Below are 18199 nucleotides of genomic sequence, written 5' to 3' on the forward strand. Positions count from 1 at the left end.
CAAAGCAAAAATGAAAGCAGACCTGCAGGCTGTGAAAGGCGCTATATAGCGCCCGACCCGGCACAGACTGAGACAGAGGCACGTACTTCAATAAACACTTTTTTATTTCTCTTCAGCCGTGGGGCACGCCTTCCCCGTGTCCCACAGGCCCAACACAGTCCCAAAACACTCACAAATACTCCTTCAGGCACCACCACTCCTCCTCAGGCTTAGTCCTCCTCCTCCCGACTCTGGCTCTCTCGAGTGATGGTGGCTGGCCTTTTTTATACCCCACCCGGAGGTAATCCAGGTGCTTGATTACCTGGGCCTAATTGCGTTTCCGGGTGGGGCTGAGGAACTGACCAGCCGGGCTGCAAAGTCCATGCAGCTCCCCCTGGCGGCCATCCGAGCCCCCAACCAGGCTGTGGAGGACTCCATCTCCTATGGAGCCATGCGCCCGGTTGGGGAATCATCGTCTGCCAGGGAAGCTGCCACCAAGCATCCCGGGGGAGGTATTGAGCTGTCCATGGTAGCTCCCCCGGAACAGATGCAGTAGGGGCATCCCTGCCGGGCATGGGACCCGGCTGTCCTTCACACGGCCTACTTAAAGACAACAAGGTGAAAGTATTGGAGTGGGCATCGCAAAGCCCTCATCTGAATGCCATAGAAAGGGTGTTGGCTGAACCTGAAAATACGTGTCTAAGCAAGGAGTCCCATAAACCAAATTTACTTACACCTGTTCTGTTAGGCGGAATAGGCAACACTTGCAGCCACGTATTGTGATAAGATTGTGGAAGGCTACCCTAAGTGTTTGATTCAAGTCAAACAAGTAAAAGGCAGTGCCACCAAATATACTTAGTGTATATAAACTTTTGGCACACTAATAATCTGATATAATAAAGTCCTGAAATAAATCTGTCTCTTAGCTATTATTTTGACTTTACCACTTATGGAAATAAAGTTGATGCCTCAAATGACTGAGCACAGGGAATGTATAGTGAGATGACATGTGGAGTTGTGAAACATTGAGTTTGAATGTCTTTAGCCTAGGTGTATGTAAACTTTTAGTTTCAACTGTAGCAGCCAGTACAGTATGTACTTTGTCACCATTTTCAATTATTATGTGCTTTAATGTACACGTGTCAGTAAGTGTAACATGCAGCATGTGCAACCATGTATCTAATCTCCTTTACAAGTTAGCAGTTACTGTAGATTGGCAGCTGACTGTTTAGCTGAGTGGAGAAACCTGCTTCCTGTAATTCCCAGCTTGCAATTCCTTGCCATCTCAGGACAACTAGACAATAATCAACAAAAAAATTCACCCAATTACACAGGCTTTTGCTGTGTGATGCATATGATCAAAAACAAATCCAAAAAACTGTCTGCGCAACAGTTACTTCAGTCATGGTATGTAGAAAGGATTTGTAACAGAAGAGCGATTGTGAATACAGAGAGATTGCTGCAGGATTCTGTTGTTATATGGGACAGCAGCAGTCTCTAATTATACTATAATGATTAAATCAACTTTAATTTGTTTTTAGTAAAATTGCTATAAATCACAACTGAGAAATACCTCATTGTATTATGGGCTTGAGTAAATGCCTACTGGCAAGAAACAGTGAAAAGAATCTGTGAGAAAATTTATAACTATCGGTTTCCTTTTGTTGTCACAATCATTTTAGCTAATTCTGCACAGGCTAACCTGGGATGCAGTCCAGGGCACTGTGGGTAAAAAGGGCATCAACAAGATATTTAAAAAAAAGTTCTTTGTTTTTCAAAGACATATTTCTGCTGCTAGACTGGCTGACCCAGTTCACTGTAACTTCTTTATTATTATCCTTGAGATAAATGATCCCCTGCTAGTCTCTACACGTGCCATTTATGAGGCTGAACATAGGCGATTAGAATGTAAAGAGAGTGAAAAGTTAAGCAGTTTGTCACATTAAAATCGTAACTGTTCTTTAGTGATGGCCAACAAGTGAAGAAAAGTGATTTGTTATGTTTTAGTAGTGACATTGTAGAGTCTAGTTCTAAATCTAATGATAATGGAGCATACAAACATGATGATTTTGCATGCACGGTAAACTATAACACCACTTCTGAATGTGCATGTTGTAACAAGTGAATTTCAGTCTGCTAATAAGTGATGGTATGTTAGCTGTAGTTGTGATTGAAGCCAACATATGAGCAGAGCAACTTATCCAGCACTGAACACTGAAACTAAATTCCAGAGTGCTTATGTGGCCTGATGCCAGTTATAACACGCTTGCTTTCATAATTCAAAAGCCTGATGATGAAATGTCAATGATCAACAAAACCTTCATTTGAAATAGCTTAAGGAACATCCTGGATATAAATAAGGAGTGAAAAACATTTCAGGTTGCCTGTCCAGTATTTGCACTTTGTTGACATCAACTTACCTGTCACTTTGCACAATAGTGAGAAATTCTTTTTTTAAAATAAATTTGTGCATAATGTTGTTGTTAAAAAAATCACATTGTTTGGAGAGGTGGTTTGGCAATGAAGCAGTACATACTGGGCCTGTTGGCTGTGTCTCTACTGAATAATAGGCAATGTTTATTGGTAGCTGGACAAAAGTGCCCAGAATCTTCAAACTGGTAAACAACTAAATCTGCTGATGTGTTTATTATTGTTTTTTTGTATTTATACCTACTTTAATTTTTGTTTTCACTTTTCATAGTATCATTTTAACATCCGAAAATACCTGATACAGTATTGTAAAATCAACTCCATGACTCCAGAACAACTCCATGACTCCTGAATAATGTTTTAAAATTCTTTCTTTCTTTCTTTCTTTCTTTCTTTCTTTCTTTCTTTCTTTCTTTCTTTCTTTCTTTCTTTCTTTCTTTCTTTCTTTCTTTATTCCTCTCAATAGTTGAAGGATCAAACTCACTTAGTATGGCTTTGCATACTATGGTCCCCCCTCTCTCTCTATTTACTGTATATACAGTATATTATACATATTTATTTATTAGGGCCACATTTCATTTAAAAAATGTAATCACCATCGCATGACTGAAATTTTTAATTGAAATTAACTTCATATTAATGACAACTTTACGTGTTTCCTTCAAGTATATTAATATTGTTTGATAAAATAGAAATAATTCAGTGATTACTTTCTAATGCAAAGCAATTTTAATAATTACTTGCTTAAATTATAAACAGTTGAATAAACAGTGAAACACTAATTAGTCAACAGCTTAAAGTAAGGTTTTTAATTTTGAGCCACATCACAATGCAAATTAGTTTAACACTTCGATTGGTTCTGTCTTCTGTCTTTAAAATGATATGAAGATGAAAAATAAGATATTATTGATTTTATGCCTGTGTATTCAGTCAGTTGCTTAAGCAGGCCAGTTACATTTTTGCTGTTCATTCAGGGGTTGCTCTTTTATTTGTCCAGCTACAGAAAACAAAAGTTCACAAGGCATCAGTGTTGGGAAATGTTACTTTTAATAAAACTTAGTATAACTTACTAACCTAACTCATTACTTATAAAAAGTTGAGTACCTATTCTGTTTCTCTTCTTGGTACTCAAATGTGGCACTTGGTGCCACGGCTCACCTGCCAAGTTGTTTTGCCTGCCTAAGGTAAAGTCATCCCAGATGGAGGATCGCAGGAATCGTGGGAAAGAGGGGTCCTTTCATCGGATTGGCTGGCCCAGCACTGTTTCAGCCGTGGAATGGCCAAATGGGGGAGGCAGCTTGATGGCTGAGGTCTCCAGGACTCTACACAAATCCAAATAATATTATAGATAGATAGATACTTTATTAATCCCAAGGGGAAATTCATCTACTGTTGATGAATTGTTATTTTTATACTGTATTGAGGATTACTTGTGTGTTGTTCTGTGTATTGTATTTTTTTGACACCCACTGTACGCCCAATATACCTGGAAAGGGGTCTCTCTTTGAACTGCCTTTCCCAAGGTTTCTTCCATTTTTTCCCTACAAGGATTTTTTTGGGAGTTTTTCCTTGTCTTCTTAGAGAGTCAAGGCTGGGGGCCTGTCGAGAGGCAGGGCCTGTTAAAGTCCATTGCGGCACTTCTTGTGTGATTTTGGGCTATACAAAAATAAATTGTATTGTATAGTTACTTATTATAAAATTAAATGTGTTACAAATGGTGTGTTACTTTTCCTTCAAGTAGAAACATGAAACTCAAATTACATTTATTTCCTTGAACAAAGACAAAAAAAGAATATTACTACTCTGTTCTGGATCAAGATGGTAACATAAAGCAGAATTCGGTGTTACTCATTTTATTATGCAGTTTTTAGTGTTCCCTGTCTTAAACATTTTCTTTTTCTTAGGATGTCCATTGTGGCATTGTATACGGTGGAATAGTAACTCCAATAAAAAAAATATGTCCTTCGTGTGCTGTACAGTAAATAACATCCACGTTAGATCTAAACACTAGCTGCCACACCACATGATCACACTGTCTAAACTTATAGTCAGTTCCATAAGTATTTGTACAGTGACACAATTTTCATAATTTTGCATCTGCATGCCACAATGGATTTGAAACATAGCAATCATTATGTGATTGAAGTGTAGACTTTCAGCTTTAATTTAAGGGTTTTACTAAAAATCTTGTATGAGCCGGTAGGGAATGACAGCCATTTTTATACACGGTCCCCTTATTTCCATTGGCTCAATAGTATTTGGACAAACTAACATAATCATAAATATAACAATAATTTTCAATATTTGGTTTGAAGATCCTTTACAGTCAATGACTGCCTGAGGTCTGGAAACCATGGCCATCACCAAGTGCCAAGTTTCCACTCTAGAGATATTTTGCCAGGCCTTTACTGCAGCTGTCTTCAGTTGCTGTTTGTTCACTGGACTTTCTGTCATCGGTTTTGTCTTCAGCAAGTGAAATGCATGTCCAGTTAGGTTGAGGTCAGTTGACTGACTTGGCCACTGAAGAATATTTCAGTTCTTTGCTTTGAAAAGCACTTGGTTTGCTTTCGCAGTATATTTTGGCTCATTGTTCATCTGTACTGTGAAGTGTCATTCTATCAGTTTTGCAGCATTTGGCTGAATCTGAGCAGACAGTATAGCCCTGTACACTTCAGAATTCATCCTGCTACTTCTACCAGCAGTCATATCATCAATAAACACAAGTGATTGACTTCCATTGGCAGCATGCATGAACAAGCCATAACTCTGCCCCCACCATGTTTCACAGATGATGTGGTATTTATCAAATCATGAGCCGTTTTGTCTCTTCTCTATACTCTTCGCTTTCAATCATTCTGGTATGTGTTGATCTTGATTTCCTTTGTCCCTAGAAAATTGTGCCAGAATTGGACAAGCTTTTAAAAATGTTTTGTGGCAAAGTATAATCCGTCCTTCCTATACTTGAGGGTTAGCAGTGGTTCACACTTTGCACCTTTTGGTAAACCCTCTGTCTTTACTTTCATGAAGTCTTCTCTTATAGATTTTGGCAATGATAGGTCTATGTCCTGGTGAATGTTCATGGTTTGGCTAAATGTTGTGAAGGGGTTCTTCTTCACCAACAACAGAATTCTGCAATCATTGAGTACGGTTGTCTTCCATGATTGTCCAGGGCTTCTGGAGTTGCTGAACTTACCAGTGCATTCCTTCTTTTTAAGAATATACCAAATGGTTTATTTGACCAGTCCTTGTGTTTCTGTCATCTCTCTAAAGGGTTTGTTTTGTTTTCTCAGCCTAATGATGGACTGTTTTTACTTACATGGACAGCGGACCTCATATTGAGAGTTCACAGTGACAGCTTCAAAATGCAAATTCCACTCTTGGAAACAAACTCCAGACCTTTTAGCTGCTTAACAGTTAATGAAATAATGAGGGGACTGCTTACACCTAGCTATGTAACAGCTTGTCAGTCAAATGTCCAAATACTTTTGAGCCCCTGGAAATGGTGGGTTAGGGCTGTGCAGAAAATGGATGTCATTCCTAAACGGCTCATATGATATTTTTGGTAAACCCCTTAAAGTAAAGCTGAAAGTTTACATGTCAATCACATAATGATTTATTTTAAATCCATCGTGATGACGTACATATCCAAAATTATGAAAATTGTGTCACTGTACATATACTGTACTTATGGACCTGACTGTGTCTATAGCAAATAACTGGGTTAAAACTAAACTAACACTTTATTAATAGGTTTGTGTTACTGGACTGCACACATTACACTGTTTTCTGATTTTCTGTGTGATTGAGCCCTGCAAAAGAGCTGCATACTGTCCAACACATTTGCTTCTTGTTCGATGATCGCTGGCTGCTTATAACCCTAAATTAGGCAGATTAAATGTACCCCTCAGCACATGCAGGATTAAATGCATACTTAGTACTTTTGTTCAGTTCTTTGCACCTGAATACATATGCTTAACCTTTTCCTTACTAGTTGTCATCAAATGACCCGAGCACCCATGTGCATAATGTTATAGCACCAGCAGGCAACGTCTTTGGGGGAAAAGAGGCAATACTTCTGTGAAATAATGCAGTAATAATATATTTTTTTGAGTGGCAGGAATGAGATTCTGTAGAAACATATACCTAGTTATTTTCTTTTTTTTTTTTCAAGTAACAATGTTATTTTGACTACGTAATACACATAACTTTTAACGCGTAACCCCCACTACTGCAATGGACAGTAGTAGTTGGGTATGCTAAATAATTTCCAGCTAACCTAGCCAGGACTGAGTGTTTATCCTCTTGTTACGTCCACCACTGCAATGGGACCAAATTTATGTCAAATTGTTGCTCGAGTCTGCATTACTCAACAATTGATTTCACGGAGGAAGAGTGAGACATCTGTTGCTCATCGTCAGAATCTGATGACAGCTTATGCTTTTGCATTTTCTTTCATAATAGTTGTTCTGGTGTGTGTTGATCATTATCAAGAAACAACATGGGAAACAAGCAAGCAAAGTTGTCCCCGTGACCTGCTACTACTCTTAATAGACTTGGATTCATTTGGCACTGCTGCATTAACAATGTGTGAAGTGTGGTCAGCACACATTAAATTAGTGACATTTTTTTTTGTTTTTTTGCAATTTTCCATACTCCTATTGCATACTTTTGTTACTGTTGTACTACTTGCTCATCTTGTGTAATGCCTGTTCAAGTTTAGGTGACTCCTATGCTTTGACATTACATGCTAGTTTCTCTGTGACTCACTGAGAACATCTAGATGAATCCCAAACAATGGTTCAAGTGCAGGGGCTTTCTCCCTCCTAAGCCTGGCCCTGGTCACAGCCATGCTTCAGAAATGGAGAAGGTACATGTTCTCAAATTGAAAACTAATTGCTTTGCTTATACATTTGTACTGGTGCCTCTTGAAGGCCATTTTAAAGCACAAGAACAGGCCAATTTTTACAAATGTATAAAAAATACTCAGTTTTAAGACAAACTGTAACCTCATAAATTATTATATACAGTATACCATGATTGTAAACAAATGACTTTGACTTGGAAATTGACGAAGTTATTCATTGAAGTGCTTTCCATTTGTTATATCTCCCTTAGAAAATGAATCAGTTTTGGTTAATGGCAAATTTAGCATATTTCTTCGTGACATTTGGCGTACAGGCACACACTGTTAGAAAGCTTACCTGTTCCCAGGACTTTTTGGTGTTTCAGCCATCTTTTATTATCTTGCAGTGTGCCACTGAGTTATTTGTTTATTGTTATAAGTAGTTTTTTGAGTAAATGGTAAAATACTGGGATACACCCATCTCTCACCTCCAGTCATCAGTGACTCCTGTACTCTGCTTTGTGCTTACTAAACTGAGCGAACTACTGCATTATGTTGAAGTTCCTCAAAGCACCTCACTCTTACATGGTCCTTTGTGCTGGATACTCAACAAACCAACTTGCATTATGTTTCAACCCTCCAAATGCTCCTCACTTTGGTGCAGCATAAGAGCGAGAAATGAAGTTGCCTTAAAGGTAGTGCTACAGTAGGTGAGCAGACTGTTACTGAGCCAGTGACATGCACTGTTCTAATTGGAATAGAAGGGATACTCAATTCAAAACCTTTGGGACAAAAACAGTTAAATCCAAATAGGTTTAAATGTGTGGTGCTAATGTCTCTGGGTATGCTGTGGTAAAATGTATGTCTTTCACCAATTCTAGACAATAAAGATTTTTGCAGATATGTGTTAGAAAAAGGATTCAACTCAGATTTAAGACAAAATCTGTAAACTGAATCAATCTGGTCAGTTCAGTTTTTTCTGATGAAAGAAGTGCTCAAAATTCTGAAAAAGACTAAATGCTTAACATACTGTGTCAGGGTATTCTTTAAAACTTGACTATGAATGTATTTTTAATTATTTTAATTATAGTTAATGCACTGCTTTGAAAGAAAAATGTACTTTAATTTTAACACAAGAAGTTTAAGAATTTGTACCCTAATTGCTGTTTTCTTTTATTATCTTAACAGCGGAATTACCTCCTCCTTACACTGCAATTGCCAGTCCTGATGCTGGTGGAGTGCCAGTAATAAACTGTCGCGTGTGTCAGTCTTTGATCAACCTGGATGGTAAACTACATCAGCATGTAGTTAAATGTACAGTATGTAATGAAGCTACGGTAAGAAACTTGTCTCATTTGGCGTTTTTGTACAGCTAACACATTGTATTATTAAGGAAGAAAGATTTTACCAGTTTATTTGAATAACTCAATGATTTTTGAACCTAATAATAAATATACTGTTTTTTTTTTATCAAAGAGTCCTCATTTCTACAGTGTCATGACTGGTGATTATTATGCTTTTCATTTATTTATTTATTTTTTTGGTTAGTAAATACATTGCATAGGACTTTGAATATACAGCAAGGCTATATATTTTTCATTTGTCATGTAATCGGAGGGCTGTGGCCCAATGGCCGCTGCAGTAGTGTGGCTTTCCATTTCCTTTTTTTTTTTAAATAATAATAAAAAATTGTGCCTTTTATTTGGATTTGATGTCTCTTTGGTTTTTTTAACACAATTTTTTTTTAATTGTGAAAGAAATGTTGGCAGCACCGTTTACAATATACCAGTCCTTAGTGTGATCAAACAAGCACATCCTCATACATGGCTGCAAAACAGTAGTTAACTGTCACAAATAAATTTGCCGCATTTCTTTAGACTGTTTATTTATAATATGCTGTAAATGTAGGAAGAAAAACCACAACCTACTAAAGCATATTTACAGCATGGGTGTAGGCATTGGATTCAGGCACTGACATGTAGTGATGATGTCTTATATACCACTGTGCTAAATAAATTGCTGTGAAAGAAACTACAAAATAATGAAACAGTTAATGAGCATACAGTAATCCCTCGCTACTTCGCGGTTCACTTTTCGCGGATTCACGACTTCGCGGGTTTTTAAATACAAGTGATTGCCCGCCTATCGCGGAAGTTATGTTCCAGACCCATCAGCAACAGGAGAAAATCCGCGATATAGAAAGACCATATAAATAAACATTTTTATAGTTTAAGCCTTAAAATACCCATCCCACATGCTTTAAACACATGTAAACTTATAAAACACACTTTGTTAACACATATGATATGTGGATGTCGGGCTAAGGATATGAGTAACATCTCACTATTATAAGACCTTTTAACTTCACGCAAGACAAGACAGTGAGACAGGAAAATTGGTGATGTACAGGCTTAAAATTATTGACACGCAGAGCGACAAGCAGCACAAAGCCAGCACAAAGTCCACTTCTCCTTAGCGTTCATTCAGCTCCCCACCCCCTTGACAATGCGAAGTGGCAGGAGCGTACTGCGCTTCCGGGGAGGGGGGGTTTGAGCGAACGTGCGTTCAGCCCTCACACACTCACACACACACACACACACACTCCTCCTCCTCCTTCCGAACGCGCAGAGCGACAAGCAGGCATTTTGGCAGAAGCAGCACAAAGTCCATTTCTGCTCGGCGTGAGTTCAGCTGCCCCCCTTCACAAAGCGAGTGCAGACACATTGACGTCTGATCGCTGCGTGCAGTGTTGGTCTGAGGTGTTTAAGAATGTAGAAAGTTTTTAAGAGCATAGGATGTGTTTATAAGAGTGTGGGAAAGGTTAACAAGAGAGTGAGAAAGGTTTATAAGAGTGTGGGAAGGGTTTATAAAGCCTTAAAATATGTATAAATAATAAAATAAATATAGGTCGCTACTTCGCGGATTTTCACCTATCGCGGGGGGCTCTGGAACGTAACCCCCGCGATAGGTGAGGGATTACTGTATTTATAAATTAAAGAAAGAGGTTAAAAAGCTATTATGCATTTTATGTAACATATGGACTTTTCAGCCACTTATATTCATTATAAGATGCTTGTCGCCTCTTTATTAATTTGAGAATGCGTTTTTTGTAAGGTATAAAGTATGATCCTCTTTATAGTAGATTGTGAAAACACAGATTGCTAGAAAGTCTGTAATTTGGTGATACCGCAAACCAAAAAGTTAAACCTGGTGGGTCCCTGAACAAGTTATAGTTACTGTAGCCTAATTGCAAAATTTGGCTGTGGTCTGTTGAAACAGGTAATCGATATAGTTGTAGGAATGTAATTGTTATGCTTACTTTTTATACAAAAAAGTGCAGAAATGCAACTACATGCTATTTTTTTAACTGTTTTGTTAGCAACAAAATGCAGGTGTTGTGACAATATATAATAAAACTAGCCATGTGCGCCCAACTACGTTGCCCGTGTTAAAATTGTCTGTGAAGGGCTCCCTGTTTAAATGTGGCTGCCAGTCGTGAACTGGGCCCTTCGTCGCACAGCATTATGATTTTTTATAAGGGAAACAAAATTAGAAAACAAAACCCTTGGACCTTGATTTGATAGGAACAGCCTACTCAGAATCACTGTCCGAATAGTAATTATGTGGTGGTGGAGGAGCATTTCTGCTTCTCTCCGTTCACAGTCCGTCTCGTTTTCATGACGCTGTTGTTTCCTCTCGCAATCTCTTCTCAACCTTTCTCCAATCTCGCAGGTTGCTTTGTGGCAATCCAAAGAGTAAGGAAGAACCAATACTTCTTTCTTGAACTCCAAACGCCGACTGGTGCCTGACTTATATACTCTGACTGCCGACTCCAAGAAGTGGGTGAACATTCGATTTGGACAAAGTGCTGCCAACGACGGTCGATAGAAACACAAAAAACCACAGTCTCGACAATGAAGCAGGTGTCGACGCCAGATCTAAACACAAAACACGGTGTCGACGCCAGATCTAAACACAAAGAGTGGTATCGACAGTGTTTGTAAACAAAAGTAACAACCAAGGTGTTGTGTATTCAGCCAGTACAAACAGCACGTAGTCTCCTTTAGTTCAATCCTCTTTAATCACCACACTCCAACCTCATCCAACGATCCTCCCCCTCACTTCCTCTCCTCCTCCATCACTACTGCCCTCTACTGAACACAGCAGGAACACCACACAAGGCAGTGAATTCGCGGACAAGCAAAGATCAAGATCCAAATGAAGATTATATATAAAGATTTTATAGTTTGATAATTAACATTTTTCCTTTGATATATTAACATATTAGGCAGCATAGTTACACAGTGATTAGCCCTAGCACCACCACCTTCTCACAGCTCCAGTGTCCAGGGTTTGAGTTCCATGCCTAGTCATCATCTGTGTAGAGTGTGCTCCTTCTCTCTGCATCTGTCTACATTTTCCTCCCATATTGGCTGTTTTAAATTGACCCTGTCTGAGTGTGTATGTGAGCATGTTGGTTGAGTGGATCCTGTGATAGATTGATGCTATTCCCAGAACTGCTTGGATAGGTCTGTGAGTATTATTTTATAATATCACCAATTGTGTATACAGAACATAGAATAACTGTCCATCTTGCTTTGGTACCTTGTGTGGGCTGATGATTTTGATACCACTCCACTGAGAATTCTTGGAAATGAGTTTGGATAGCATCCCTTTATAGTTCTGTAGTGTCCAGTTTGATATCTTGTTGTTTTCATGCCCACATGAGTTTCTCCAGATATTGTAGTTTCTTCTCAGTTCCTCATAAGCTACTGTATGAATAATTATTCAGTCTTTATTGGTCAGTGAGCCTTGAGATAGAGTGACATTCCATTTGGGATTTTATTTCTGAGTGGATGGATGTTTGGGTGGGTGCAATGTAGAAGGCAGTAAAGTAGTTTTTTCAGTTGGAGCAACGGCATTAATCATAGGTTTGTTATTGATTAGGAATATCATACCATTTTTTGTTAAATTTGTGAATTTATTAAACAGAGTCTCATCCCGTTGTTGTGGATAGCAAAGACCTAAGTCAAAGCCTTAGAAAGAAGGCAAAGTGAAACAGCTACTAACTGGAACAGCTTGAGACAAGACACTGTGGCTGACCCTCTCCTGGCACTGAGCCCTCCTAATGATACTCCTTTACCATCACCTGCAATGTTGCCAACTGCACCTCACATGCCCTGACCCCCACCTTCTAGACTTACAGATCACATGATATGATAGATGACCAATGGGACACTCATCCATATTTCTTAGAGCACTTATCAAGAAATAAACTGATGATAATCACAGAATCAAAATAAATAATTGGAGGATCAAGAAGATGGATGGAAAAGCAGCTGAACATGATAAAAGTAGAGATGAGACCAAAGAGAGACAAGCCAAGTAGACTTTTTTTTTACTAACAGAAATGCAAGTACCAACAAAATAAAATAAGCAATATACAGTTAGGTCCATAAATATTTGGACAAAGACAACTTTTTTCTAATTTTGGTTCTGTACATTACCACAATGAATTTTAAATGAAACAACTCAGATGCAGTTGAAGTGCAAACTTTCAGCTTCAATTCAGTGGGGTGAACAAAACGATTGCATAAAAATGTGAGGCAACTAAAGCATTTTTTAATATATTTTGATATATCAATATTTAGGATTTACCCCCCTACAACAGAAAAACTAAATACCTCAAAATCTCAGAAATACTTTGATGACATTATAGAAAAAAGAAAATTAGACAATGCCTTTTTTATATATATTTTTCGATATTTCCAAGTAGTACTGCTATAATGAGTTTTTATTCAGTGTAGCGTAGGGTTCAGACGATGGTTGTATTTCATCGTCCATCATTGATTAACAGGCCATATCATTGAAGTAAATAAAAATCAATGAACTCCAAACATTTTATATTTTGTAAGAAGCAATACATACAACTGTGAAGAGTTGGGCTGCCAGTAGGCAAGACATATATAATTTAAACAAAACGTGGGGTATAAATGTGTTGAAGAGAAAAGAAGAACGCCATTGCAGATGTGAGTCTTGAAGTAGACTGATTCAAGATAACGGAGCTTCTGCTGATAAGGACTTCAAATGGGAAGAGGTGGAACCAGGCAGACAGACACCAGAATTAATGTCAAGGGTGGTAAAACCATCAATCTTCTGGTCTGCAGAGCTAGGAAAGAGATAAGGTATTAGTCCACAGGGCTCTTCTGTGCTCCATCAGGAAATTACCATTATCCAAGCCTTTAAGCTGCCCCCACCTAGGGCAGCTTATGAAATAAATATATATTATTATATAATTTCTTTTTGTAATCTTGCATGCCTCACAAGAAAGCTGTTGAGCACTCATAAGTCATTTTCGCACTCTGTCAGGGTACTTTGTTTTGAATCAGGGGTATTTTGTTACTTTGTTTCAATTTCCAGTTATTTTGGTTGCATTACACACTTTAAAGTTTGAAGCAAACTAAACATTTTAACACCCATTGGCTGTTTTGTGAACTTCTTTCATTAGGCACAAACATTTTTTTTGACAGGGAAAAAATATCATGGAGGTTAAACAACATTTTCGTTTGCACATCGCTGCATTTTCCCTTATTATTTGGTTCATTTACTAAACACAGCTTTGTGAGCAAAATGCTTATTACTGAACAAGTGGAAGACTCCTTGAAAATTATGCGCTACTATGTTTGCTACGAAAAGAACATGTTTGAAATGAAGTAGTGCGCTTTTATTCAAGAATATAACCGAATAAAAAGAGTTGGTTTAGGGTACGATGCTGACATGACTACTTGGGTGGTGCAGCGGTAAAGACTGCTGACTCATAATCAAAAGATCGCGGGTTCGATACCCAGGCCCTCCAATTACCATTTTGAGTAGTGAGCTGATATTTTTATTAGTATTATATAATAAAAACATACATTTGATTTGAATCTGTAACAGCCGGTGTAAATTTATGGTACTTTATGGTATAGTAGTTTTGTTCTCTCAGTCATGTTCACGCTGCACCCCACCCCACCTCTTTATTTGAAAACAGTGTCAGGTCTTGTGCGTGAACGAGACTGGGACATGGAAAACTGTGGACATCAGTGTGAATGGTGTACGTGACTGAGAATAACTGTGGATGTCAGTGGTGTTTTGAGACAATGGATCTGGAAATTCTCTGATGTGAAGGGATAAATGCTGACCTACAAATGCTGGTGAATCATGACTTCTTGGTATCTTGTTGTCATTTGAATTTTTTTTTATTCTTGAGTGTTCCTGCTCACGATGAATTAGCATACACCTTCTGGTCCATAATGTCAAAGCCGAGAGAGACATAGGTATATATGACATTTGGAATAATTCATTTTATGACCTGTATAGTACATTTCAGAAAACATTGTGGCACTGAGGCAACATTATATTTATTCACATACCACCTTTATGTGGTTGTAGGCAGTGACCGTGTTTGTTTTTTTTTTTTTTTTGTTTTTTTTTCCTCCTGATCTTGCCCAGTCTCCACATTTTGGTGCATGGTGGCGTTTCTTTTGCTCTCCAGGACATGCAGAGGTCAGAATAGTACAGAGAGGTCAGTTCTGCGCTATATACAATCATCAAATTCAAATATTAACAGTTCCCACACACCCAAGGACTGTCCTTCCTTCATTTACAACATGTGTACCTGTTACAATGTACACACCTCTCTCTATGCTGTGGTTCCCATTACATTGAAGGAGTACCCGAAACTGAGTTTTCTTTCCTGGAGGAAGCAAAGGTCTTGGAACAGAAGCTTGTCGATGTTGCATCCTCTTTTTCCATCACCTTTTCTTGTAAGAAGTGACGACAAAGTTCCTCTGCAAAGTGAGCCAAGAACATTCTTCTCTTCACAGTGGACCCCGTGCATGCCTTGTACATTACATGTGCGTTCATCACTGCCAGGTCAAGCATGTTGTAGAACACAGCAACTGGCCACCTGCGTGTTCCTGTTCGCAGTGAATAAGTTCACGCATTCCGGTCCATGATGTCAACGCCGCACTGCAGGGGGAAAAAAAGAAAGAGACAAATATATGTGCCATTTTGAAGAAATCATTTTATGACCTGAATAGTACCAATCAGAAAACACTGTTGCACTAATGCAATGTTATTTGAAAATAACAGCGTCGGATTGGGTGTAAATTTATGGTACTTGTAAAAGTTAGCTTTTTATTTCAGTTTTATTCTCTCAGTCACGTTCACACTCTCCCTCCCTCCAACCCGATTGGACCTGATCGGTCATTGCCTACAACCGTATGAAGGTATGCGGATAAATATTATTTGAAAAGTGTTTATTTGGTATTTGGACTTCAGTCTTCACACATTATATACATGTCTATATTTTGTCAATTATTACTAAAACATGAAAAATGTTTCTGTTTTAGCTAGGTGTTCAACAATTCCTGCATCACATTCCTTGTCATCCTACATTTACACCGATCATTGTAGACACGCAACACACATGAAATGTTTGTATTCCAAATGACGATATATTATTTACACTATACAACTCCAGCCACCACACAGCCAGATAAAGAGTCTTGAGCTGGGAGAATGTTTTGCCCGAGTTGAGCCGAGGCGATGCGGGGATGGGATAGCAGGCTGCTTACTGGTTGTGCCGATCGACACATTTGCAAAGCAAAAGACACTAATGGAGAGCTGCAAAGTAATTTAAGGTAGCCCAGGATTACAAGTTTTTTCGTAGGCTTCAGGGATTCTAGTGTTAATGGATATTAACTCAGCTGCTTTGTTTTCTATTGTAAGTATCATTTTTTTAAAACTCAGAATCATATGTGTGAACCATGCTTTTCTTAATTCACTATTTTTCTTTAGACTATGTAGAAAACTTACTTATCTTAATGCAATAAAAAATTTATAAAAACAGTGTCTATAAAATTATTCACCCAAATGAAAGTTTTCACACTTAATTACTATTACACAGCATTAAATCACAGTGGATTTAATTGTCTTTTTTGATACAGATTAAGAGAAAAAGACTGTTTAATGCCATGATGAAAAGATCTCTACTTTTGTAGGAATTGGAAGTGATGTTTTTTAACCATATTTCCATCCTTGCTTTCAGGCACAGTGTTTATAGGTGGATTAATCCTAGCTGTTCAGTAGTTTTTTTTATATTTGCAATTATAGTACCCCCCTCATTCTTTTTGTGCAGTTAGGGCAGAATGGTAAAACCATCTTTTTGTATCTTTGCATAATGTTATTAAGAGATAAACCAAACTAAAGTCTGTCACGCAAATATCTTCAGGGATCATTACCAGAACCAAAACATTAACCAAAAATCCTCAGTCAAAACTAAACCAAAAACATCTTCCTAAATACTTTTCTTTTCCAACACTTACTTAAGCAGTAGTATGTCATAAGTAATCATTGAGTTTTCCCGGAGTTTGGTTATGTCTCATTGCATGTCAGTTTTTTTTTCAGCATCGCTGCTGTGATTTCACAGGTCATGTAACATATGCACCATATATCTAGACACCACACTGCATCATCAGCCAGACACCAATGAAAACTAAGAACACAATGGCAAGAGTAAATAATATTAAAACCAAAAATAACAATAATGTTCAAGAAAATCTAAGCATAGTTTCTATTAGAGGCAATTAAAAACAAAATAACTTTTATATGCAGCATGTGTTGAAAATCAAAAGATGTATGAAGTTTTATTAATAAGAGCAGCTGTTATGTTTTAATTATAATAGCTGATTGAAACCTGTAAAAATAGATTTTTTTAATCTACCACCCTCAAGCTCAGTCCAATTCAGGGTTGTGTGAGGATCTGAGCTTATTCCTACACTACTGAGTGCATGGCAGGAAGAAACCCTGGACACCGCAGCGCTCACACCAACATTCTCCTGGTGCCAACATACACTACTTTGTGATGTCAAAGGAAAGGCAGGAGCACTTGGAAGAAACTGCATTCTAACAATGGGAGAATGTTAAACCTATGCAAATAGCAAGAGAATAATTTTGCTAATTTTGTATGCCTTTATTCAAAGGATTTTGAAGGTGATATTTTATCAGTATTAAACATACTTTCCCTTGCTTGAAAATTCTGAAAAAATTAACATGGTTTTAATATTTAGCAGTGTACAGAAAAACTCCTTCATTATTCTTCTTCTGGCTGCTCACAGCGGATCATCTTTTTCCATATCTTCCTGTCCTCTGCATCTTACTCTGTCACACCCATCACCTGCATGTCCTCTCTCACCACATCCTTAAACCTTCTCTTAGGCCTTCCTATTACCTGAAAGCACCGTCCTTAGCATCCTTTTTCCAATATACCCAGCATCTCTCTTCTGCACATATCAAAACCATTGCAATTTCGCCTCTCCGACTTTGTCTCCAAACTGTCCAACCTGAGCTGACCCTCTAATATACTTGTTCCTAATCCTTTCCATCCTCATCACACCCAATGCAAATCTTAGCATCTTTAACTCTGCCACCTCCAGCTCTGTCTCCTGCTTTCTGGTCAGTGCCACCATCTCCAACCCATATAACATAGCTGGTCTCACTACCGTCCTGTAGACCTTTCCTTTCACTCTTGCTTATACCTGTCTGTCCCAAATTACTCCTGACACTCTTCTCCACCCATTCCACCCTGCCTGCACTCTATTTCACTTCTCTGCCACACTCCCCGTTACTCTGTGTAGTTGATCCCAAGTATTTAAACTCATCCACCTTCGCCAACTCTACTCCCTGCATCCTCACCATTCCACTGAGCTCCCTCTCATTTACACACATGTATTCTGTCTTGTTCCTACTAACCTTCATTCCTCTCCTCTCTAGAGCATATCTCCACTTCTCCAGGGTCTCTTCAACCTATTTCCTGCTCTTGCTACAGATCACAGTGTCATTAGCAAACATCATAGTCCATGGGGGCTCCTGTCTGATCCCATCTGTTAACCTGTCCATCACCAT

General features: G+C 38.3%; 1 protein-coding gene across 1 annotated transcript in view; it reads left to right on the forward strand.

Moving 5' to 3' along the window:
- pip4p2 (phosphatidylinositol-4,5-bisphosphate 4-phosphatase 2) overlaps positions 1 to 18199 on the forward strand; it is a 127755-nt gene that overhangs the window by 50233 nt on the left and 59323 nt on the right. The window contains exon 2 of the mRNA XM_051935513.1: positions 8441 to 8589. Within this exon, the coding sequence (XP_051791473.1) occupies positions 8441 to 8589 (149 nt within the window). The remainder of the gene's footprint in view (positions 1 to 8440; positions 8590 to 18199) is intronic.

The sequence above is a fragment of the Erpetoichthys calabaricus genome, chromosome 13 (assembly GCF_900747795.2).
Source record: "Erpetoichthys calabaricus chromosome 13, fErpCal1.3, whole genome shotgun sequence".
NCBI classification, from domain to species: Eukaryota; Metazoa; Chordata; class Cladistia; order Polypteriformes; family Polypteridae; genus Erpetoichthys; species Erpetoichthys calabaricus.